The sequence below is a fragment of the Bos javanicus genome, chromosome 11 (genome assembly GCF_032452875.1).
Source record: "Bos javanicus breed banteng chromosome 11, ARS-OSU_banteng_1.0, whole genome shotgun sequence".
Classification (NCBI taxonomy): Eukaryota; Metazoa; Chordata; class Mammalia; order Artiodactyla; family Bovidae; genus Bos; species Bos javanicus.
The window spans coordinates 74,831,878-74,857,734 of record NC_083878.1 but is presented as its reverse complement, the minus strand read 5'-3'; the positions used below and the strand labels follow the sequence as shown (position 1 = coordinate 74,857,734).

At 39.0% G+C, this 25,857-nt stretch overlaps 2 protein-coding genes across 11 annotated transcripts in view; one reads left to right on the top strand and one right to left on the bottom strand.

Moving 5' to 3' along the window:
- LOC133257360 (protein FAM228B) overlaps positions 1 to 25,857 on the top strand; it is a 42,427-nt gene that overhangs the window by 9,040 nt on the left and 7,530 nt on the right. For 4 of the 10 annotated variants that reach the window (XM_061433164.1, XM_061433163.1, XM_061433167.1 and 1 more), the window contains exons 2-7: positions 7,633 to 7,760; positions 14,894 to 14,962; positions 16,805 to 16,996; positions 17,712 to 17,792; positions 23,717 to 23,804; positions 24,020 to 24,176. In XM_061433164.1, the coding sequence (XP_061289148.1) occupies positions 7,633 to 7,760; positions 14,894 to 14,962; positions 16,805 to 16,996; positions 17,712 to 17,792; positions 23,717 to 23,804; positions 24,020 to 24,176 (715 nt within the window). Of the gene's footprint in view, positions 1 to 6,803; positions 7,042 to 7,536; positions 7,761 to 14,893; positions 14,963 to 16,804; positions 16,997 to 17,711; positions 17,793 to 23,716; positions 23,805 to 24,019; positions 24,177 to 25,857 lie in introns of those variants that run through there. The other 6 variants (XM_061433169.1, XM_061433165.1, XM_061433166.1 and 3 more) reach the window with 5 other exon arrangements.
- PFN4 (profilin family member 4) lies at positions 2,414 to 5,551 on the bottom strand. Its single transcript, XM_061433184.1, has 4 exons — positions 5,435 to 5,551; positions 4,729 to 4,866; positions 3,826 to 3,931; positions 2,414 to 2,956 (listed from the first exon to the last, which is right to left on the bottom strand). Exons 1-4 carry the CDS (start codon positions 5,549 to 5,551, stop codon positions 2,928 to 2,930), a joined length of 390 nt encoding a protein of 129 aa, XP_061289168.1. The 3' UTR covers positions 2,414 to 2,927.

Genomic DNA, 25,857 nt, shown 5'->3' with positions numbered 1-25,857 from the left:
AGCAATTTGATACTATAATCATCCACTAAAAAGTACCCAAACAAGTTCTTTAACAGTTGGAAGTTTTAAAATTCCATTTTTTCCCAATACTTATATTTTCATTCTGCATAAAAATTACATCCTGCTATATTTTATGCTTTATTGATCATTCTTGTCTGCAACAAAATATATGTAACCTGACAGTTTAAAATTTTCTGTGATTGTAGGGCTATAAAGTGTTAAATTTCTTCTGGATTTACTTATCATTACAATATTATTAGTTCACAGCTGATCAAAACATTATTTTGAATTACTTTTATGTTATTTAGAGTATTATTTTAGGGGAAATCCCTTTCAGTGCAGTGGTTAGGACTCTGCTCTCACTGCTTAGGTCCCAGGTTCTATACCTGGTCAGGGAAATAAAATCCCACAGGCTGCGTGGCGTGGCCAAAGTAAAAGTATTATTTTAAATATTAATAATTATTGAATATAAAATTTTTATTGGACCATTGGTGGGGTTGAATTTTTCCAAATAATTATGTCATCTGTGGATGAATATTAATTATTGGTTGAATGAGACTGGTTTCAGCATTAATCTTTTTCATTTTTATGGACAAGCGCTGAGAAATCTAATTTGCATAAATTAGAAGGGAAAGAAATTTCTTTATAGGAATGTCAGCCAATTATTTGAATATCTCTGAGTTATATGATAAAAACCATATAAGGATTTATCATCAAAAATTCTTTTCAGTGATGTATTAGCTGGCAACTTAATTAAGACTTCCTTCAATTTTGTTGAAAGCAAAGATTTGGAAACCATTCAACCTGTAAGGGATTAGTTACCCAGTCGTATGTGTCGTTCTCAGCTTCTGGGATTATTGCCAACAAAGCTTTGCAAAGATTTATCAAATGATTATATTTCTGCTTCTATTTCTTAGAGGCCCCTTGTTTAAACTGATATATTCAGGAGGATGTGGAAAGTAAAAGTGTTAATTCCAATACACTTTTTTGCTAAGACAATTCTTTGGACCAAATCCTTCTAAATATGTTTGTATTTGGGGGGGAGGGATGAATTGGTAGATTGGGGTTGACATATACACAGTACTATGTGTAAAATAGAAAACCAATAAGAATCTACTGTATAGCACAGGGAACTCTACTCGATACTCTGTAATGATCTGGGAGTAGAATCCAAAAAAGAGTGGCTATATGTATATGTGTAACTGATTTACTTTGATGTACAGCAGAAACTAATGGAACATTGTAAATCAACTATACTCCAATATAAGCTAATTAAAAAAATAAATATATTTTAATTGACATCTTGGTATTGTAAACTTAACCCATTTATCAACATCTGTGACATTCTTATTGGCAAAGCCAGCCACCATTGTTAAACTAATCAGCCAACTCATATTTCTATCAGAAAAGGTTTCTCATTTTTCAAGTAATCATGTTATTTCATGTCCTTATGATAACTGTCTTGCTTCTGTATTTTAAGAAACGAGGATAAGATGAGAAGTCTTTCTCTCCTGGATGAATTATGATACAAAGATTTTCACTATTTCTCAATGATACTTTTTGATTTATTCTCATAGGACTCTTCTTCACATATGATGTATTTTTTACAATACAGGATGGAAGAGCTCATTACATTTAAAAATAATTGAGAATTTTCCTTTGGTACCTTGCAGTTCTTACACTCCAAGCCAAGTATTACAGTAGGACTGGGGCTGGATGAGAGTAGGCTTTTCTTTTGCATACTGGGAGAACTGGCATTACTGCTCAATCACAACAGGTAAATTTTAGGAAAGTACATATGGAAGTTGGGGACCTGGGGAAAAAAATGAATCCCTTGAGTACATTCATGCCTGTATGTACCATTTCAAGTCTTTGTGAATTATCAAGACAAAAATTTTCCTTGTTCGGAGACCCCTGTTTCAGAACATCACCTGCTCCCTAGGCACCTCCACAGGGAGCTGCCATCAAAGGGTCCCTTTTGTGGGTCTGAGTAGCTGAGCCTGACCGGAACTTTGTGGTAAGAATTGTGGAAGCACCTAGAGCATGCTACATAGGAGGACTCTAGACAGTGAGGCATTCGCCTTGATGAAGTCTATGAAAAAGGCTTCCATTTGACACTCAGCAGTCCAGTGTGTGTGTGTCTGGGAAATGTGAGCAGCCAAGAGGCTTCATGATAGCTTCAGTACTTTAGAGATCACTGTGATCCAAGATCAGACCTGCCTTTCAGGCTCAAAACCTCAGTTTGTCAGCATGTGGAGAATAGGTGCACAGTCCACATAAGTTATAAAACTCAGATGTCAGTGTTCTAATTTAAAAGGAGAAATCATTGGCATGAGGTCTGACCCCAAAATCTCTAGATAGAGCTACATGGAAAGCCAAATGGTGAGCAAAGATTCTGGACAAGATGGGATGATTGAGATGAACTGAATGTTTAATACTTAATCTGGCTAAGATAGCAAGATATATCCACCTTTTTACCTGGTACAACTTTGCCATTAAGACCAGAAGTGATATAATAAATATTTTTAGCCTTTGTCCCTGGTCCCCCAACTGCTGATCTCTGGAGAGGGGAGAGGGACTGGAGATTTAAGTTCAGTCATTCTTGCATTCTTGGCATATCCAACAATATTTGTGGGAATACAAGAGACTCATAGAGGAGTTTTCCAACAGATATGCTCTGTGAAACTATCAGTGCCTCACATTCATGCCAATGAACAACACTAAAGAAAAAAGATAGAGTGGATTAAATAATTCCAATTTAAAAAGAAGGCCTCTTGAAATAAGAAAAATTGCTTCCTTAATTCATTCTTCCTTTTCAGTATCTTCTGCCTAGTGTTTTAAAACCACAAAATAAGGCATTTATTTCTTTAGGATCTATAATTTTCTTCTAAAATCATAAAAGCCATCTTTCATAGTCCTCTGATGACTTAATTCCCTTTTCTTCTTAGATAGTCTCCTGAAAGAAAACAGAATATGGTTACTATTTGAATATTATTTACTGATGAACAGTAAATAATAACAACATGATTCATTCACGATAATAACACTATGATTCATTCATTTATTCCATAAAAATTCATGAGTGACTACCATATACTAGGCACTGTGTTAAGTACTTGGAGATACAAGGATGACTGGATAGTTAAGACCCAGTCCCTGACTTCAAGGAGTTCATTGTCTGTTTGGGGAGACAATGTCTATTGTCTATTATATGTTCTTAGAATCTTCCATAATAAAAATTATATTTCCCAAAATTTCTATAATTATGCACAATTTTTGATACAGAAAAATACAAGTAAAAAATACAATTAAAACTCTCATAGATATAATTTCTCTCATAGCTGTAATTTCCCAGTTCTACATTAGATCTTTATTCGAAAACACAGGCATGGAAAGGGAATCCACTAGACACCAAGAAGCCAGCTGCCTGGCTCACAGTGATTTCTTTTTCTGTAGAAGGCCCTTTTATAGAGAATGGCCCCCAGCAGCTACATCTCTTGCATTTTTTTTACCTTGCCCTTCCCACCTCCTATCCCCAGCTGACTGATATAAGGGTAAACAATATGATCTAAGACTTGTCAGATCAGGGTTCTATAAGAAATTAAGAGGATGCAAGGCTTGACCATGACACCATGAGGAAAGGAGGCAGTTTGCAATGGGATGTAACAAAGCTGATGCTCTTAGGAGGAAAGACTAAAGAAGGATTCAGTATTCCAGTCCCTGGAGCCCATTTTTCCTGTGACTCAGCTGGTTTGACTGCATTACTTGCAGTCAGAAGACTTTACTACCACAGCAAAGAAAGACAGGCATTGGGAACAAACTTACCCAACTTCTCTGTGGCTTCCACACAGACACTAGGATACATGCCTTCAGAGTAAGTTGCCACCAGAAGATACAGATGGGTCTTCACAACAATCACACCAGTGTTTTCCTGGATAAAAATAAAACAATGCTCTTCTCTTGGTTTTAACAACAGGACTAGCAGTTACCCTCCAGCCACACTTTTCACCATTTCCTGACTTTCATATTCATGTTTGTTTTTGGATAATCTTACTTTTTTCACTAATTTAGTTGTGTTTCCTTAAAAAGTTTCAGACTGTTGTAATAACAGCATGTGTATTCTGAGAAAGCTCCCAAATTGACTGTAGTATTTCCCTGTCCTGTGAGAACAACAGATGTCATGGAAAGGAAATATGTTTTGGAATTAGATCACTCTGGGCTTGAATCCCAGCACCTCCATTTGCTGCTGTGACTGTGGAAGAGTTACTGAACCTTCTTAAGCCTCAGTTTCCTCATCTGTAAATGAGGTTACTTAGTGTATAATGTGGGTGAAGTGTGCCTAAGCCATAATACAGGGCAACCAGAAATACGACTATCATCCCCTTAATTGTTATAGGCAACAGCGAACCAACAGTTGTTTTAAGCACAAGAGTAATACCACTTTTTTAAAAGAAGGATAATATTGAGTATGAGAGATGAGTTACAGTGGAGAGAGACAGTTCAGGCAAGATGCAGTTGGTAAAATCCGGAATGAATGTTCCCCAAAACCAGGCTCTGTTAGTACTTTCTTTAACATATGCCTTCATGGCACTAGACTGCTGGCTATCTCAAATACTGCCACTGCGGTAACACGCTTAGTCTGTTTTAAAGATAGGATCAGGAGAGGCATAGAAAACGGAGTCAAACTCAAAAGTTTTTACCAGTTGTCTTCACATCTTGAACACTCACATTCTTGGCATAAAGAGAATAGTCATCTGCCCGGACACATTTGTAGTCCTTCTCCTTGAAATACAGTCCTTCTCTTCTGGTTTTCAAAGGGTTCTTGGCAAACCCATTTACAAGTGTTCGGACATCACTGGGCATTACCTGCAGAGGTTAAACAGACTAGAAATCAGCAAGCGATGGGGAACTGGCCAAATTTGACCCACTACCAGTTTTCTTACACAGGCCTGTGAGCTAACGATGGTTTTTACATTTTTAAAAAGTTGAAAAAAAATTTTGCAATATGTAAAAATACATAAAATTCAGATTTCAGTATTCATAGTTTTATTGGAATGTTATCACTCCCTTTCCTTTATGTATTATCTATGGCCTTTTTCGGAGAAGGCAATGGCACCCTACTCCAGTACTCTTGCCTGGAAAATCCCATGGACAGAGGAGCCTAGTAGGCTGCAGTCCATGGGGTCGCTAAGATTCGGACACTACTGAGCAACTTCACTTTCACTTTTCACTTTCATGCATTGGATGAAAGAATGGCAACCCACTCCAGTGTTCTTGCCTGGAGAATCCCAGGGACGGGGGAGCCTGGTGGGCTGCCGTCTATGGGGTCGCACAGAGTCGGACACGACTGAAGCAACTTAGCAGTAGCAGCAGCAGCATGGCCTTTTTACAGAAAAAGACTTAAACTCTTACGCCAAACTTGTTTTTTTCTTACACTAAATCCTGGTGATGCTACACATAGGCTCCGCTCCTGGAGTTTGATGAGGGCTGCACTGTCCACATGCTTTGTTCCCAGGAGTGTATCTAACAGTAAGTTCTGCAAATGGCTCATGCTCCCTCAGTTCTGAAAAAAAGGGAACTGCAGTTGAAATCATCTGCTCTAGCTAGCTTTTAAAAGTCTTTTAAAAGATGTCCCCAAGACATTGAGAACAGCTTTAATATCAACAGCTTTAACTGAAAAGATGCAGAGTGAAAATGGTCCACCATCCGGTGCCCACCAGTACTAAGAAGAGGAAAACAGAATCACAGAAAATCAGTTCACACAGAGAGTTTTGAATTTGGAAATTCACAGCTCATAATTTTTTCTATGTCAACGGTTTGTATCAGAATCACCTAGGATTAAAGCAAGAAACCTGACTAAATGGAGAACTACTGAAGTAAACAAGAGTAAATGAGATATGGCAGTCGTTGAGTCTTCACGTTCCTTTCCCTCTGACTAGCATCAGCACCAACTATGGACACTGATCAATACCTCAGGGGCTAAAAACACCTGGTGGCTCAGACGTAAAGAATCCACCTGCAATGCGGGAGACCTGGGTTCGATCCCTGGGTTGGGAAGATCCCCTGGTGGAGGGTATGGCAACCCACTCCGGTATTCTTGCCTGGAGAATCCCCATGGACAGAGGAGCCTGGCGAGCTACAGTCCCCGGGGTCGCGAAGAGTCGGACACGACTGCGCGACCAAGCACAGCACACAGAAACACCTTATGGAACCTAGAGCGACATTTTTCCTACAAGTTTCCAAGTCTTCTTGGACGGTGCTCATAGGGGACGAGTTCCACAAACACTCGTCCTTCCAAGAGATCCTAAGCGCAGGCGTCCCTAGTCCGCCACTCCCATCGTGGTGATTTGGCCCTCGACAGTTCCCTGGAGCGGAGTTACTGAGAGAGCGGGGGGTGGTTTAAATCCGGTCTGGTTGTCTGAAGGGGAGACACACAGGAGGCACTGAGGGCTTAGGGAAGAGCGGCGCGGGCAGACCCACTGAAGTCAGCAGCCTCTCGGAAAAGGAGCCCAACGCTCCACCAAGGCCTGGCTTGAGGCGCAGGCGGCCGTCAACGGACGCAGGGGAAGGCGGGGCGAGAGGGCGACTAGCCCAGCTACTGGCTGTGGCAGCTGCCCATCACCGAGAAGCGCTCTAGCTTCGCCCGCAAACCAGGATCTACCCGCGGGCGCGGGCGCTACTGCTTACCAGGTTCCCTCTCAGCCTGACGCGGTCGTGGGAGCGCACTTGCGCGCGGCTCAGGGACGCAGGGGTCGCCGCGTCGGAGGAGTCGTGGGGTGGGGTGGAGTGGGGGGCGGTTCCTATCGAATCACTGGACGCAGAACGTTCTCATCTACCAAGGCGACGGCCTCGAGCTCATTGGGCCGCAGGTGCGGCGGGCTCTCCCGCCTCAGCCGACCGCTCTGGCACGGTAGGCTGTCGGGTCTGGTTCTAGCGTGATCCAGAGGAGCCGAAGGCTCTGCCAATTTTAAAGGGAGCTGAGGTACCAGTCGCGGCCTTTCAACTTTTCCGCTGCGGAGGCCGCTCGCACCTTGCTCACCGGTAGGGGTGAAGGAGCGGGGTCGTGCATGATGTAGGTTCTACCAGGGACACAGGCTTTATGACAGCCTCTCAGGCACCGGCGGGCGCGGGAGGGGAGGAGTTTGGGCCTCTTAGAGCTTGAAGACCAGCAAATTTTGTTCAAAAGCCTGTCCTTCCCTCTCTAAGAGGCCCATCCTGTGTGTGCTTCAGGAGCCAGAAAGCTGCAGCTTTCCCGTTTGGAAAGCTGCAGTTTCGGAAAGCTCCACACGCGCCTCCTTGAGGCCAGGCTGAGAATTGCTGCACCGGCTCCTTTGGGCAATGTTGTGGGAAGCCTGGCTGGTCGGTCCAGAAGGAGCTCCTCTGCTTAAAGGAGGCAGGCTCGGAAGACATCCGCAGAAGCTTATGGACAGACTGAAAAAAAGGGAACTGCAGTTGGAGTAATCTTCTCTGGCTAACTTTTAAAAGGCCTGTGAATACAAATGTCCCCTCTCACTTTAGGAAAAACATGATGTCTAATGTTCAGAATCCGTTTCATGTCCATCTATGGTCACAAATATTAATTAAAGAGAAAATACATGTGAATGCTCTTTACTAAGGAAGCTAATTTTTTAGTTTTTCTAGGGAATCTGTTATTTGGGGCCACAATGAAAAGTTATGAGAATGATCCGATAACTGACAAGCTTCCCAAGCTCAAGAGCTCAAGAGAATGGTTGGAGCCACAACCACTTTCTTTTATGGAGGTATCATAGTAATGGCATTTTAAAGTTTATACTTGGGTAGTTGCATTGAAAAGTGGCTTGTGCTAAATATATTATTTTTCTATTTTCTGTTTCATTCTGCTCTTTATTATCCTGTTCTTTCTATTAACTATTTTCTTTGCTCTTTATTTTCCAATTTCTTAAGGTGGAATAATGTCATTTGTTACATACCTTTTTAATAAAGTTACAACGTTTCTCCAGAAGCATTACTTTAGCTACATCACACAAATTTATATATGTTGTCGGTTTTTTCTTTAGATTATTTTTTTTTTCTTCACAGCTTTATTAAGGTATACTTGATATATAATGAATTGCATATGTTTAAAGCATACAGTTTGGTAAAATTTGAGCTATGTATTCATGAAACCATCACCACAATCGAGACAGCAAACATATTCAGTACTCCCGAAGTGTCTTCATTGTGTCCCTTTTTAAGTGCCTCCCTTTCCACTTTCTATCACTATAGTTTATTTTGCATTTACATTTTTTGTACAAATGTAATCTTATGGTATGTATTATTTTTGTGTGGCTTCTTTCACTTAGTATAATTTGTGATTCCATGTTGTTTCATGTATCAATACTTCATTCTTTTTTGTTACTATTGAATGCCATATACCCTAGTTTGTACATCCTATTGTTGCATATTTGGATTAACAGTTTTTGGCTATTACAAGTAAAGCTGTAAGAAACATTCACATACCTATCTTTGTAGGGACATATGTTTTCATTACTCTTGGGTAAATATCTAGTTGTGGAATGCTTAGGTCATATGGTAAATGAAATTTAACATTTTACGAAACTGCCAAACTGTTTTCCAAAGTTATTTTATATTTCCACTAGCACAGAGTCGGACACGACTGAAGCAACTTAGCAGCAGCAGCAGTGTATGGGAGTTCCAGTGTTTTACATCCTAGCCAGCATTTGGTTACAGTCTTTGTGTGTGTGTATGTGTGTAGTCTTTAATTTGAGACGTTCTAAAAAAGATGTAGAGTGGCATTTCATTGTGTTTTTAATTTTAATTTCCCTAATAAGTAATATTGAGCATCTTTTCATGTCTAACTTGCCATGTATATATATATATATTTATTTATTGATGAAGTGTTTGTTCAGATATTTTGTGCATTTTTAAATTGGTATCTTACTGTTTTTATTATTGAGATAGAATTCACATACCATAAAATTCACTACCTTGAAGTGTACAGCTCAGCAGTTTTCGGCATATCCACAGGATTGTATAACCCTTGCTGCTGCTGCTGCTGCTAAGTCGCTTCAGTCGTGTCTGACTCTGTGCAACCCCATAGACGGCAGCCCACCAGGCTCTGCCACCCCTGGGATTCTCCAGGCAAGAACACTGGAGTGGGTTGCCATTTCCTTACCACTATCTAATTACAGAACATTTTCATCACCCCAAAAAGGAAAGTCGTACCCTTTAGCAGTCACTGTCCTTTCCCTTCTCCCCTGTTCTCTGGCAACTGCTAATCTGCTTTCTCTCAGATTGTCTATTTTGGACCTTGTATACAAATGGAATCATATAGTATGTTGTCCTTTGTGTCTGGCTACTTTCACTTACCATACTGTTTTCAAGGTTCATCCATGTTGTAGCATGTATCACTACTTCTTTCCTTTTTATGGCAAGATGATACTCCAATATATGGATGCCATCAGTCGATGGGCATTCAGATTTTTTTCTACTTTTTGACTATTATGAATAATGGTGCTATGAACATTTGTATACAAGTTTTTGTGTGAACATATGTTTTCAGTTGTCTTGGGATGTGTAACCTAGGAATGGAATTGCTTAGGTCATACGGTAATTCTGTGTTTAACTTTTTGAGGAATTGCCTGCTTCCCACAGTGACTGTACTATTTTACATTCTCATCAGCAACATATGAAGTTTCCAATTTCTCTATTGTTTAGAGTTCACTGAACCTCTGGTATCAGTGGGCGTATAGTTCCCAACACATTTGGAAAACTCTCAGCCATTCCCTCTTCAAATATTTTTCTATCCTACCCCTCTCCTTTTGGAAAATAAAATTATACTTTTAATCATCTGCTTGAAAGCTATCTCATCTATCCCATAGCCCTCTGATTACCTGTTAATTTTTTTCAGACTTTTCCCTCCTGCGTTTCATTTTGGACAGCTTATGTTCTTATAATTTTGTTTACTAATCTTTACTTTTGGAATAGCAGTCTGCTGTTAAGCTTGTCTGTGTATTTTTCATTTCAGACATTATAGTTTTCATCCTTAAAGTTTGTAGGAGGTCTTTTAAGAACTCTTCACTGTCTCAAAATGTCTGCTGTTTCTTCTAGTTTCCTAAACTTAGTTCAGTTCAGTCGCTCAGTCGTGTCTGACTCTTTACAACCCCATGGACTGCAGCACTCCAGACTTCTTTGTCTATCACCAACTCCCAGAGCTTGCTCAAACTCATGTCCATCAATTCGGTAATGCCATCCAACCATCTCATCCTCTGTTGTCCCATTCTTCTCCTGCCCTCAATCTTTCCCAGGATCAGGGTCTTTTCTAATGAGTCAGTTCTTTGCATCAGGTGGCCAAGTATTGGAGTTTCAGCTTCAGCATCAGTCCTTCCAATGAATATTCAGGACTGATTTCCTTTAGGTTTGACTGGTTTAATCTCCTTAGAGTCCAAAGGACTCTAAGAGTCTTCTCCAACACCACAGTTGAAAAGCATTAATTCTTGGAGCTCAGCTTTCTTTATAGTCCAGCTCTCACATCCATAGATAACTACTGGAAAAACCATAGCTTTGACTATACAGACCTTTGTCGGTAAAGTAATGTCTTTGTTTTTTAATATGCTGTCTAGGTTTGTCATAGCTTTTCTTCCAGGGAGCAAGGGTCTTTTAATTTCATGTCTGCAGTCACCATCTGCAGTGATTTTGGAGCCCAGGAAAATAAAGTCTGTCACTGTTTCCATTGTTTCCCCATCTATTTGCCATGAAGTGATGGGACCGGGTGCCATGATCTTCATTTTTTGAATGTTGAGCTTTAAGCCACCTTTTCCACTCTCCTCTTTCACTTCCATCAACAGGCTCTTTAATTCTTCTTCACTTTCTGCCATAAGGGTGGTGTCATCTGCATATCTGAGGTTATTGATATTTCTTCCTGAAATCTTGATTCCAGCTTGTGCTTCATCCAGTTGGGCATTTCACATAATGCTCTCTGCATATAAGTTAAATAAGGTGACAATAGGCTTGATGTACTCCTTTCCTAGTTTGAAACCAGTTGGTTCCAATTTGGAGTCAACGTTTTCCAATTTTGAACTTACGAACTATTTTAATGTCTTGGTCTAATAATTATATTATCTGTGTCATTTCTAAGGTAGTTTTTATTTTTATTTATTTTTTAAAAATTTTATTTTATTTATTTTGAAAGCTTTATTTACTTATTTATTTTTGGCTTCCCTGAGTCCTTGCTGCTCTACCAGGACTTTTTCTAGTTGCGGCAAGTGGAGGCTACTTTTTAGTTGTGGTGCATGGGTTTCTTATTGTGGTGGCTTCTCTTGTTGCAGAGCATGGTCTCTAGGGCCTATGGGCTTTAGTAGTTGTGGCCTATGGGCTTAGTTGCCCTGCAGCAGTGAAATGTTTCCAGACCAGGGATCAAGTTGTGTCCCCCACTTTGCAAGACAGACTCTCAACCACTGGGCCACCGGGGAAGCCCTCTGGGATAGTTTTGATTGATTCTTCTTTTCATTATTAGTCAAATTTTTCTGCTTCTTTGTATGCTTGGTGATTTTTTAAATTGGATACCAGGCATTGTGAATTTTTTGTTGTTGAGTGCTAGATATTTTTTATTTTCAATAAATGCTCTTAGATTTGTTCTGGGATGCAGTTAAGTTACTCAGACACAATCTGTTTTTTTTTTTAATGTCTTGCCACCAAGCTTTGTTAGGTAGAACTGCAGTGGTGTTTCGTGTGTGGCTAGTTTTAACTCTATGCTTTGCATACCATAAAGTTTTTCACTCTGGCTGATTGTTAAGAGGAATAACTCCTGGGATTTGTGACCTCTAGGGATTGTTTCCCTAATCCTTTCAGGTACTTCTTTGCACAGTGTTTCTTTGAGTAGTTTCCCCACATGCTTACAGTGGTCAGGGCTTCCCAGGTGGCTCAGAAGGTAAAGAATTCACCTGCAATCTGGGAGACCTGGGTTCAGTCCCTGGGTTGGGAAGATTCCCTGGAGGAGGGCATGGCAACCCACTACAGTCTTCTTGCCTGGAGAATCCCATGGACAGATGAACCTGGGGGGCTACAGTCCATGAGGTCGCAAAGAGTCAGACACAACTGAGCGACTAAGCACAACACAGCAGCACAGCACAGCATACAGTGTTCAGCGTTCACCTGAAGTCTCAAGGGGGACACTCTACAGATCTAATCATCTGCAGATCCCCCAAACTCTTTCTCTGTGTGACTTTCTTCCCTCTGGTACTGTGCTCTATGAACTGTAGCCTTCCCAGACTCCCAACGCCCTTCCTCACTTCAGTCACTTCCTCCTCTCTGCACCACAGTCTGGAAATCCTCTCCAGGCACTAATGAGCTATTTTAGGGTTTACCTTGTTTTCTGTATCTCCGGGGCGACTGTCTTTCATAGCCTGATATCCAGTGTCTTTCTCTATATTCATTAAGGTAAGAGGGTAAATCTGTTCCCTACTATTCTGTCTGAAAGTAGTGGTTTTCATCCCAGCCATTGTTTATTTAGAATTCCAGTTATCACCTTGTCCAAGCTTTTGCTGTTGTCTCATAACTCACTGCAACTTTATTCATTTTCCAGTCTTATTTCTGTTTTTCAGACTGGATAAATTCTAATGATTTGAATTCAAGTTCACTGACTCTTTTAAAGTCATCTTCAATCTGCTATTAAGCCATTTAAGTTTTTTTTTTTAAATTTAAGAACAATATTTTTCACTTGTTTATTTTTCACTCTTTTTCTGCTGACATTTTTCTATTCATTATGAGCATATTTTCCTTTAACTTCTTAAACATAGCTATAATAGTTGACCTAGAATCCTTATCTGCTCATTTCAACATATGGGCCATCTCAGAGTTGATTTCCATTAGATTGTATTTCTTTTTGAAGTATGGGTCACATTTTGCAATTTAGTGATTTTGAACATTATGAATGCTGTATTGCAAAGGGTTTGGAATCTGTCATGTTCCTCTGATTAATATTGAACTTTTGGCTGAACATGAACTCTAAACTTTGTTTCTCCTGCAGTTGGCAGCAAATGAAATCACTGTTTAGTTTTTTTAGCTTTAGCTGGGCTGCCTAGAGTTTTTATTGTGTGCATATGTAGTTCAAGGGTCTACTAGAGATTTGGTCTGCAGAATTTGTGGCGTTCAGTCTATGGCTTTCTCCTTTCAGGCATTTCTCCTTTTACTTTCTTGCTGCTATGGTTGCCCTGAACTCTTGTCTTCTAATTCTGAAATCTGTAAAACTGTGTATCTTTATCTGTATTTGAGCCACCTCCTTTAGCTATGATTGATGCCTGATGTTAGACTGAAATATTTTCCAGCGCTATTCTGTTTTTCCAAGTGTTGACTCCCCTTTAGTTTCTTCCTTCTCTGGCTTAGTCTTCAATGTCTTCAGGTGATTGTTTTAATATATTGGTACTCATCTTGGTTTTGAGAACAGTAGATTTGCTAGAAATAGCAACTCTGTGAGGCAGAAAGGACAAAGAAAATGAATTTGGAGTTAGACACATTTGAGTTTGAATTCTGGGCTCAGTGCAGGATTTTCTAGGCTTCTGGTTACCTCTGGTTACTTCTTGCTTACCTCTGATGAGCCTTAATTTCCTTGTGTGTTAATGGGGAAGGTTAGTTCTTAGATTTTAAGATTTTATTAATCTGTTGTAGAAAATTTCAGGGATTTCCCTGGTGGCTCAGTTGGTAAAGAGCCTGTCTATAATGCAGGAGACCTGGGTTCGATCCCTAGGTTGGGAAGATCCCCTGGAGAAGGAAATGGCAACCCACTCCAGTATTCTTACCTGGAGAATTCCATGGACAGAGGAGCCTGGTGGGCTACAGTCCATGGGGTCACAAAGAGTTGGACACGACTGAGTGACTAACTTTCTTTCTTCTTTCTTTCTGGAAAATACATATAGTGGAACTGAAGACAACTAATTCCAATGACAGGTCATTTGAGAATATTTATTTTGTGTGTGTGTAATTATGAGAGGATTTCAAAGGTCACCCCAAATGTCTCCCACCTTGGGACTCTTTTATTATTAATCATTTTTTCCATTGCAGAAATATTATAGCATAAAATTTGCTCTTTTTAGCCATTAGTAACTGTATAATTTGGTATCTTTAATTACATCCACATGTATGTTAGATATCAGCCTCTTGCATTTTCTGGCAGATGTTTAATTGAGGAAGATTTGTTATGAAAATGGAAAAACTTGATTTTATGAACTACTTCTGGAAGATTGTGTTGGCTTAAAATATTGAGAATGTGGCTTGTTCATAAAAAGTATCAATATTTGATAGCTATAATGACTAGGGTTGTTGTTTATTTGCTAAGTTGTGTCCAGCTCTTTTGTGACCACATGGACTGCAGCCTGCAAGGCTCCTCTGTCCATTGGATTTTCCAGGCGAGAAACTGGAGTGGGTTGCCATTTCCTTCTCCAGGAGAATCTTCCCAACCCAGGGATTTAACTCACATCTCCTGGCAGATGTGAGTTCACTCACTACAGGCAGATTCTTTGCCACTGAGCCACCAGGGAAGCCCATAAATGACTAAGTATAATCAAATAAAATTCATTAATGAGTAAATGAATTCCATTAGAGGCCTGATTGTATCATTTATAGGATGTGAAAAAAGATGGGTACCATGTGACTTTGGGCAAGTCATTTGACCATGTTGGGAATCAAAATGTCTGTGATCTGAGTTATTTTTCTTTCCTAGAGTAAAATGTAGCTGAGAGTAGAAAGATTCAAATACTCTTTACAAAGTACTTGATGATATGATTTGAGGTAGAAAAATTGGGATTTACAGAGAACTTCCCAGGGATATATAGGTCACATAAAATATTATTAATCTAGGTAGTATTAATAGTTTAATTTTTTAATACTTGATTTTCAAAATTTTATTCTATCATTTTAGGTATTAGCTAAGGAAGATGTTGATACAGCTATTCAATCAATATTATATAGAGAAAATTATATAATTAAGGTAAGAATTGGCTACAAAATGTGTCAGTTAAAAATTAAATTGTTTTCCTATTTTAGATGTAGATGTAGTTTTTCTATTTTAGATGTCATTATAAAAATTTTAGAAAATATAGAAAATAATGGAAACACTCCTTAGCCTTTAGGATTGACCTTAAAGAGCTCTGAGGTTGCTTTAATTTACTTCTTCACTTTCTATACTTTGTGGGGATTCTTTTATAGATACCTTATAAAAGTTTCCTCCTCTTCAGTTGTTTCTTCATTTTAGTGGGACCTCTAGGAAACCCTGTCTATTTTTAAGAGCTGTTATTGGAACACACTGATGAATTATTACTCAGGAATACCTAGGTAAGAACAAGGCTTTAACTGTAGCAGGATGGGCTTAATTATAAGACAAGATGAATGTCCATGTGACGTGTACTAAACTCTGGAGTGGGCAGCCTATTTTTGTTTTTAAGAATTTTCTTTGGAGTTGTTTAAAAAGGAAAGGAATTATTCACTGAGAATGGTAGAGATGTGCTATGACCTGAAGTTAGGGAGGGATATTACCTGGAAAAGGTCTCAGGGTTTTTAGTAATTTATTGTTTTCATTTTAAATTTCATGTTGTTGATCCTAGTAATCACATGATTTCATTTGCTAGGTGAAAGGTGTATGAGAAGTTTTGTTGAGAATGATTTAGTTTTATAGCCTGGTTTAGGCATTTTCTTTGCAGGGTACTTGCCATTTGTACCAGGTTGTGCTACAGTTCGGCCTTTTCACTCTTGTCTTTTTTTTCCTGGCCACAATGAGCAGCTTATGGGATCTTAGTTCCCTGCCCAGGGACTGGACATGTGCCCCACTACAGAAGAAGTGCAGAGTCTTAACCACTGGATGGCCAGGGCAGTCGAAAATAACTCTGTTCTTTAAGATCTATCCCAAGTGTCTACCAATTTGGAAATCTTTTAAAAATTTTATTGGGACTCTGATGATGGCCCAGTGGTTAAGATTCCGTACTCTCAATGCAGGGGACATGGGCTTTATCCCTGGTTGGGGAACTAACTAAGATCCTGCATGCTGCACAGTGTGACCAAAAGAAGAAAAAAGTTGATTATTTTTCTATTGTGGTAAAATACATATAACATAAAATTTGCTTTTTAAACCATTTCTGAATGTATAATTCAGTGACATTAGTTACATTGATATGTTGTACAACTGTCACCATTATCTATTTCTAAAACTTTTTCATCACCCCAAACAAAACTTTGTACTTGTTAAGCAGTAACTCCCCATCCCTTCTTTTGCAAGACTCTGGTGACCTCTGGTTTATTTTCTGTCTCTCTGAGTTTGCCTAATCTAGTTATTTCATATAAGTGGAGTCCTAAACTATTTGTCCTTTTGTGTCTGGCATATTTCAGTTAGTATATTGTTTTTAAGGTTCATCCATGTTGTAGCATGTGTCAGAATTTCACTCCTTCTTATAGTTGTATAATATTCCATTATATGTATATATCACATTTTGTTTATACTTTTATCTGTTGATGAACACTGAAGTTATTGCTACCTCTTGGCTACTGTAATGATGCAGTGAACACTGAGCCCCATGTATCTCTTGGTACATTGTCCCTCCCACCATTGTTTCGTAGATCTGTTTTGTAGTCTGTCTTCCAGGAAGAGCAGGTATATTATCTAATTTATTCATGTGTTCTTTGTTTCCAGTATTGTGTGTGTCACACATTAGAAGCCAATGTAGTGATTTAATTAATGGGTGCTTTTGTGGATTATTCTTATGAATATAAGTTAAATTTAAATTTTGGAACAAGAAAACATTAAGATAATATATTTGTCTTTCCTATCACTGTTTACCAGGAATTAGATAAGTGTTTAAAACATCACGACTTCCTAAATGCAAGAAGAAAAGAGATATTGTATAAAAGATGGGTTGACCATGTGGCAGATCCTCTCCAGAAGAAAATTATAGAAAAAGTTACTTCATATAAGAAGATTAAAAAAAGGAGACAAGAAGAATTAGATGGTTTTTTAAAATATGTAAATAAAAAGGTACTAAGGATTCATTTGTTATTTTTTTCAGTTGCTCAAAAACTGTAATTATCTTTTTTATTTATAATCATCCAAACAGCCTACCCTTGCCAACTCTGTTTATGTATAATCTATACTCTATCATAGCATACATTATTCTTAAATCCAGGGCATGTGCAAAGGATGGAGGTAAAGGGTTAGATCTGTATTTAAATGTGAACATTAGAATCATTTTTCTTTTTTTTTCTGTATGTAATTGTTAATTTTATATACCAGTTAAAAAATTTGGAGTCTATGTTCAAGATATGTAGTTTTTTTTTTTTTTTAATTCTGAAGCTTGATTATTTACAAGGCTATAAAATATTTCTGTTTTTCTGGCATTTAAAAGAGAGCTGAGATGTTTGACTAGTGAGTATCTAAAAACAAATTCCTAAATCTTTTAGTGTTCTAATACCTTTTATTAAAATCTTGCAAATTTTAATTAGATTCCTTCTATCACTATGATATTTATTACTTAGATACATTATTATATTTATTGTATAATTATACATTATAATGTATAATTATACATTATTATTACTTACATAAATCCAGTTTGGTCTTCCCATTCCATTTGCATTTGTCATTGATACCATTTTAAAGCATAACAGTGGAACTGTGTATTTGACTCTTGAATCTTGTTATGTTCAAAATTAATCGTGCACCTCTTATTCTTATGTGTGGTTCCTTCCTACAGGGAAATGCATTTATAGAGCATTATGATCCGAAAGAGTATGATCCGTTTTACATGAACAGAGAGAACCCGAATTTTCTGAAGGTAGATTTCTAATTTTAACTTTGGCATTATGTGGTTTATGTTTTTGAACAGTCTTAATATGTAAGTAGTCCTTCAGTGATTCCCTGTGAATGCTGTAACATCTTAATCATGTCCCATCTCCACAGCTTTGATTATATGGACCTTTGTCAGCAAAGTGATGTCTCTGCTTTTTAATATGCTGTCTAGGTTTGCCACAGCTTTTCTTCTAAGAAGCAAGTGTCTTAATTTCATGGCTGCAGTCACCATCCTCAGTGATTTTGGAGCCCAAGAAAATAAAATCTGTCATTGTCTCTTCTTTTTCCCCGTCTATTTGCTATAAAGTGATGGGACTGGATGCCATGACCTTAGTTTTTTTGTATGTTGAGTTTTAAGCCAGCTTTTTCACTTTCCTCTTACACCCTCATCAAGAGGCTCTTTAGTTCCTCTTCACTTTCTGCCATTAGAGTAGTATTGTCTTCATATCTGAGGTTGTTGATATTTCTCCTGGCAATCTTGATTCCAGCTTGTGATTCATCCAGCCTGGCATTTCACATGATGTACTCTGCATCAGTTCAGTTCAGTCAGTTGCTCAGTCGTGTCCAACTCTTCGCAACCCCATGGACCACAGCACGCCAGGCCTCCTTGTCCATCACCAACTCCTGGAGTCTACTCAAACTCATGTCCATTGGGTCGGTGATGCCATCCAACCATCTCATCTCTGTCGTCCCCTTCTCCTCCTGCCTTCAGTCTTTTCCAGCATCAGGGGCTTTTCAAATGAGTCAGCTGTTTGCATCAGGTGGCCAAAGTATTGTAGTTTCAGCTTCAACATCAGTCCTTCCAATGAACACTCAGGACTGATCTCCATTAGGATGGACTGGTTGGATCTCCTTGCAGTCCAAGGGACTCTCAAGAGTCTTCTCCAACACCACAGTTCAAAAGTATCAACTCATTAGCGTTCAGCTTTCTTTATAGTCCAACTCTCACGTCCATACATGACTAATGGAAAAACCATAGCCTTGACGAGACAGACCTTTGTTGGTAAAGTAATGTCTCTGCCTTTTAATATGCTGTCTAGGTTGGTCATAACAGAAGTTAAATAAACAAGGTTACAATATATAACTTTGTACTCCTTTCCCAATTTTGAACCAGTCCATTGTTCCATGTCGAGTTCTAACTGTTGCTTCTTGACCCACGTACAGGTTTCTCAGGAGATAGGTTAGGTAGTCTGGTATTCCCATCTCTTTAAGAAGTTTCCAGTTTGTTGTGATCCACACAGTCAAAGGCATTAGCGTAGTCAATGAAGCAGGAGTAGATGTTTTTCTAGAATTCCCTTGCTTTCTCTGTGGTCCAGTGAATGGTGGCAATTTGATCTCTGGTTCCTCTGCCTTTTCTAAACCCTGCTTGTACATCTGGAAGTTCTTGGTTCATGTACCACTGAAGCCTAGCTTGAAGGATTTTTAGCATAACCTTACTAGCATGTGAAATGAGCACAATTGTGTACTAGTTTGTACATTCTTTGATACTTCTCTTCTTTGGGATTGGAATGAAAACTAACCTTTTCTAGTCCTGTGGCTACTGCTGAGTTTTCCAAATTTGCTAACACATTGAGTGCAGCACTTTAACAGAATTATCTTTTAGGATTTCAAATAGCTCAACTGGAATTCCATCACCTCCACTAGACTTGTCTGTAGTAATCTTCCTACGGCCCACTTGACTTCACACTCTAGGATGTCAGGCTCTAGGTGAGTGACCGCACCATCATGGTTATCTGGGTCATTATGACCTTTTTTTTGTAGAGTTCTATGTATTCTTGCCACCTCTTTTAAATCTCTTCTTCTGTTAGATCTTTACCATTTCTGTTCTTTATCATGCCCGTCCTTGCATGAAATGTTCCCTTGATATCTCCAGTTTTCTTGAAGAGACCTCTAGCCTTTCCCATTCTGTTGTTTTCCTCTACTTCTTTGCACTGTCCATTTAAGTAAGCCTTCTTATCTCTCCTTGCTATTCTCTGAAACTCTGCATTCAGTTGGGTGTATCTTTCCCTTTCTCCCTTGCCTTTCACTTCTCTTCTTTGCTCAGCTATTTGTAAAGCATCCTCAGACAACCACTTCCTATTTTTGCATTCCAATCCCCTATGATGAAAAGGACATCTTTTTTTTGGTATTAGTTCTATAAGGTCTTGTAGGTCTTCATAGAACCAATCGACTTCAGCTTCTTTGACATCAGTGGTTGGGGCATAGAACCAATTAACTTCAGCTTCTTTGACATCAGTGGTTGGGGCATAGACTTGGACTACTGTGATGTTGAATGGCTTGCCTTGGAAACGAACTGAAATCATTCTGTCATTTTTGAGATTGCACCCAAGTATTCCTTTCTGGACTCTATTGTTGACTGTGAGGACTACTCCATTTCTTCTAAGGGATTCTTGTTGACATTAGTAGATATAATGGTCATCTGAATTAAGTTTGCCCATTGATTCCTAAGATGTGGATATTCACTCTTGTCATCTCCTGCTTGACCACATCCAATTTACTTTGATTCATCAGACCTAACATTCCAGGTTCCTATGCAATATTGTTCTTTACAGCATCAGACTTTACTTTCACCACCAGACACATCTGCAACCCAGCGTTGTTTCCACTTTGGCCCAGCTGTTTCATTCTTTCTGGAGCTATTAGTAATTACCCTCTGTTCTTCCTTAGTAGCATATTGGACACCTTCCAACCTGGGGGGCTTATCTTCTGGTGTCATATCTTTTTGCCTTTTCATACTGTTCATGGGGTTCTTGTTGCAAGAATACTGCGGTGGTTTGCCATTCCCTCCTCCAGTGGACCACGTTTTGTCAGAACTCTCCACTATGACTGGTCCATCTTAGGTGGCCCTGCACAGCATGGCTCGTAGCTTCAGTGAGTTATGCAAGCCCCTTCGCCACAACAAGGCTGTGATCTGTCCAGAAGGTTGCACAGCTGTCAATACCAGAGTACAAGTGTATTTCTAAACTCATACACAATTTTGCTATACCGTCTTTTTTTTTTTTTTTAATATTCCGTATTTTGAACCTCTGGATTGTTTTTGACCTATTGCTGTTATAAACAACGGTATGATGAACATCCCTTTAACTATTTATTTCTTGATTTTTTCCTTAGGATAAGGTGCTGGTAGTAGAATTGCTGAGTTAAAAGTTACATGTGATTTTGATTCATATCATGAAATTGTCCTCCAGAATGGTTACATAATTTGCACCCCCTCCAAAGAATTTGGGCTTCCCTGGTGACTTAGTCAGTAAAGAGTCTGCCTGCAATGTGGGAGACTTGGGTTCAATCCCTGGGTCAGGATGATCCCCTGGAGAAAGCAATGGAAACCCACTCCAGTATGAGTTCCATGGACAGAGGAGCCTGGTGGGCTACAGTCCATGGGGTCACAAACAGTCAGACACAGCTGAGTGACTAACACTTCCAGAGAATCTAGTTTTTTCACAGTTTTGCTAGTAGTGGATATCGTTAAACAAAATAAGACAAAAAGCTTACCTTGAATCATAGACATGCCCTGCTGGCATTTGCAGGGCAAAGCAGATCTTTAAATTGTTCCCCAAATTGGGGTATATATAGATGCTACTGTCTATAGGTCAGAGTTAAATTGTGAATTTAGAGGTAGATCCTTAGACATATTAACTAGTAACATAGCTAGTAAGGGTGAGAATTGGGATTTGAAACCGGATCTTCCTGATACCAAAATTTCCTTTTGTTCTTTCACCATGATGACTTTCTAAATGAAGCCGATAGGTGACCTCTTAAGATAAGCTGATCAATTTGAGGTTATATCAGCAGTTCTCAAAGTGATGTACAAGAACTTTGATAGCCCTGAAACCATTTTAGGGGGTCCATTAGGCCAAAACTTTTCATAATAGTGCTAAATATTACCAGCTTTTTTTCATTATGTTGATATTTGCACTGATGGTGCAAAAACAGCATTGGGTAAAACAGCTAGTACCTTAGAACTACTTAAGTTGGCATCACAAATTAAACTAGTAGTCATATTCTTCACTGTCATGCACTCACAGTAAAAAAACAATTCAGTTTCACTTAAGAATGTCCTTGATCAAACAGTAAACATTATTAATTTTATTAAGTCTTGGAGGGAATGATGCTGAAGCTGAAACTCCAGTACTTTGGCCACCTCATGCGAAGAGTTGACTCATTGGAAAAGACTCTGATGCTGGGAGGGATTGGGGGCAGGAGGAGAAGGGGACGACAGAGGATGAGATGGCTGGAGGGCATCACGGACTCGATGGACGTGAGTCTGAGTGAACTCCGGGAGTTTGTGATGGACAGGGAGGCCTGGCGTGCTGCGATTCATGGGGTCGCAGAGTCGGACACAACTGAGCGACTGAACTGAACTGAATTGAGCTGAAGTCTTACCCCCACTTTTTTAAAATTGAAGTTCAGTTGGTTTACAATGTTATATATTAGTTCCTGGTATTTAGCAGTGATTTATATATGTTTTTATGGCACCCCACTCCAGTACTCTTGCCTGGAAAATCCCGTGGACAGAGGAGCCTGGAAGGCTGCAGTCCGTGGGGTCGCTGAGGGTCGGACACGACTGAGTGACTTCACTTTCACTTATATATATATATATATATATATATTCTTTTTCAGATTCTTTTCCATTATAGTTTATTACAAGATACTGAATATAGTTCCCTTTGCTGTGTAGCACAACCCTGTTGTTTATCTGTTTTTTATCTAGCAGTTTATATCTGCTAATCCCAAACTCCTGATTTATCCCTCCTCACCTCAGATCTTGGCCTTTTTAATACTCTGTGTGATGAAATGGGAAGTATGCAAAGAATACTTCTGTGTGTTGAAATACAGTATGATTGTTTAAATTATGAGCTGAACTGGCTGATTTTGTTTTTCATGGAACATCACTTTTACTTATGCATGCGTGCGTGCGTGCTAAGTCGCTTCAGTCGTGTCTGACTCTGTGCGACCCCATAGACAGCAGCCCACCAGGCTCCTCTGCCCCTGGGATTCTCTAGGCAAGAGTACTGGAGTGGGTTGCCATTTCCTTCTCCAATGCAGGAAAGTGAAAAGTGAAAGTAAAGTCGCTCAGTCCTGTCCGACTCTTAGTGACACCATGGACTGCAGCCTACCAGGCTCCTCCGTCCATGGGATTTTCCAGGCAAGAGTACTGGAGTGGGGTGCCATTGCCTTCTCCACTTTTACTTATAGACTTTGGTTATTAAGTCTTGGATATTTGGCAGACATTTTCTAGAAAATTACTGAAGTGAGTCTACTGCTTTAAGAGAAACAACTGATGATATTTGTTGCCAATGATAAAATGTGAGCTTTCAAAAATTGAATTTTTGAAAAATCATACTATCATCAGTGTGACAGTGTCCCAGTACTCAAAGACTTTACTGATACATTGGTAATGATATTAATGAATGTGATTATTATATAATGAAATGTATTAACATTTGGAAGACCTCATGTAACTCAGTGATCTAATTTTTTCTAAATCACCAGTTAATGATATGGATAAAAGATCCATTCAGAGTTCAAGATAGGTCAATGAATTTTAATGTAGCAAAGTTTGAATAACTCATTGATATGGTTTCAGATTCCACATCATCACTAACCTTTAAGAAAATGCCACTTGTGGATTTTGGGTATAATATCTAAAAGAATATCCACAATAATCTGAAAAGGCTATTAAAACAAGAGCTTACCATGCTTCTTTGGCTGGAAAGCCTTGCTTGGAGGTGTATTGGAGTGCCCTCCTCTCTTTGTAATGTGTTACATACATATATATAATAATTAGAATGCCATTTGTTTGTAGATACTGTAATCTTGATTCTTCTGGCATAAGAGCCATACATGGATGTGTAGAATAGACCAAAAAAGACCTGCAACCCAGTCCTCAAAGAACTGTTTTTCTTATAGGTTACCATCCCACCATTTCGTGACCCTTTGAAAAAGGCACAATATGACAAAGATGATGGGAAAAGAATTCTTCTTCAGTGTGAGACTGGTACTTAGTTTCTAATTGTTATGTGGTTTGGAGAAGGAAACAGCAACCCACTCCAGTATTCATGCCTGGAAAATCCCATGGACCGAGGAGCCTGGTGGGCTACAATCCATGGGGTCGCAGAGTCAGACACGACTGAGCGACTTCTGTGTTCATAACCCAAGAGCAATGGCAGTTGCATTTAAGAGTGCTAATTTTAGGTTTTAATTGTCCTACAGGCAAAATATATACAATGAAAGAATTTAAAGAGGTTGAGAAGGCCAAACTGCATTCCAGATTCCCAGGAATTTCTAATTCAAGGCATTTAATGACTCCAAATGAGTGGATTAGACTGCCTCCAAACTACATAGAAAGTGAATTTTGTAAAAGGAGCAGGTAATGATTAATATAGTAGAAATTAAGGAACCTTTTAGAATTTGAAGACTTTCTTGACACAGTGATATAAATTTTGTCATAATTATGATTTCTTTAAAATATTTTTCTTTTAAAAAAATTTTTATTGGAATATATTTGACTTACAATATTGTGTTGGTTTCAGGTATACAGGAAAGTGGATCATTTACACATATACATATGTTCACTTTTTTTAGATTCTTTTCCCATATAGGCCATTACAGAGTATTCAGCAGAATTTCCTGTGCCATATAGTAGGTTATTAGTTATCTGTTTTATATGTATAGTAGTGTGTATGTGTCAATCCCAGTTTTCCAATGTATCCCTCTCCCCCTTATCCCCTGGTAGCCATACGTTTGTTTTCTACATCTATGACTCTACTTTTTAATTTTAAAATTTATTTATTTATGGCTGCATTGGGTCTTTGTTGCTGCACACGGGCTTCTCTAGCTGCAGTGTGCTTCTCATTGCAGTGGCTTCTCTTGTTGCAGAGCACAGGCTCTAGGGCTTCAGTAGCTGTGATGCATGGGTGTAGTTGCCCCATGGCATGTGGAATCTTCCTGGACCAGGGATCAAACCCATGTCCCCTGCACTGGCAGGCAGATTCCTAACCAGTGGACCACCAGGAAAGTCCAGTAATTTCTTTGGCTATATTTTCCTGTTTTCTAATTCTTTTTTTACTGTGTGGAATATTAACATTTTAATTTCTTAAAATTTTCTCCCCCCACTCCATATGCTTATTCATTCCTAACGGGCTCTTACTGTTTTATCTTGGTGATTGGATTATTAGTTTCTTTAAACATTTTATACATTGCTATTCTGCATTCTATATTTAATAAGTCCAAATTCTGTATTTCTTGAGGATGCTGAATCTTTTCCCCCGCTGACTCTCAATTATAATGGTTTGCTTTCTCATATGCTTAGTGAATTTTATTTTTGAGTTAATTTTATCTTGAGTGTCCTATTGGCCTAAATTGGGGAAACTTCTACACAGAGGATTTGCTTCTGTTTCTTCCTTTGCTGGTAGCTGGGATGCTATCAACCTGGGCCTAGTTAGCTCTCTTCAAAGGTCTGGGCTCAGTGTGGCGTCTCTCAAGTGTAGTGTCCCCACCTTACAGCTGGCCCAGACAGGGCTCAGTATTCCGTTAGCTCTGTTGTTTCCATCTGTCCTCAGGGGTTATTATCTGTTATTCCACATGCCCCTGCTGCCCACCATTATGGCCCTAGCTTCCCATACCTCTAGCCTGTGCTACATTTGTGTGTGAATGTGTGTGTGTTTTTCAAGACCCTTCTTTTTTTTGTGAGACTAGTGACACCTCAAAGGGTACATTTTATCCAAGGTCTAGTTGTTTACAGTAAGTAGATTCCCTCAAAGCACTGAATTTCAAATTGCGAATTTCAAAATATATAGTGACGGTCTGTAAAGACTTTCCAAAGTATACATAGGCATGGGCAATTTTAAGAGACTCAGCTTCCAGATTCATAAGTCTGTAGGTACTCTTCCCAAAAGTTGATCTGCCTGAGAACAAGCCTGCATCAATATTACTTATCCCACTTTTTAAAAGAAAAGCATACTTTTCAACCTATGTGTAAAAATTTTAAGATATCGAATGAAGGAGCAAATAAAAATAGTGGCTTTTTAGAGACTTTACTGATGAAGCAG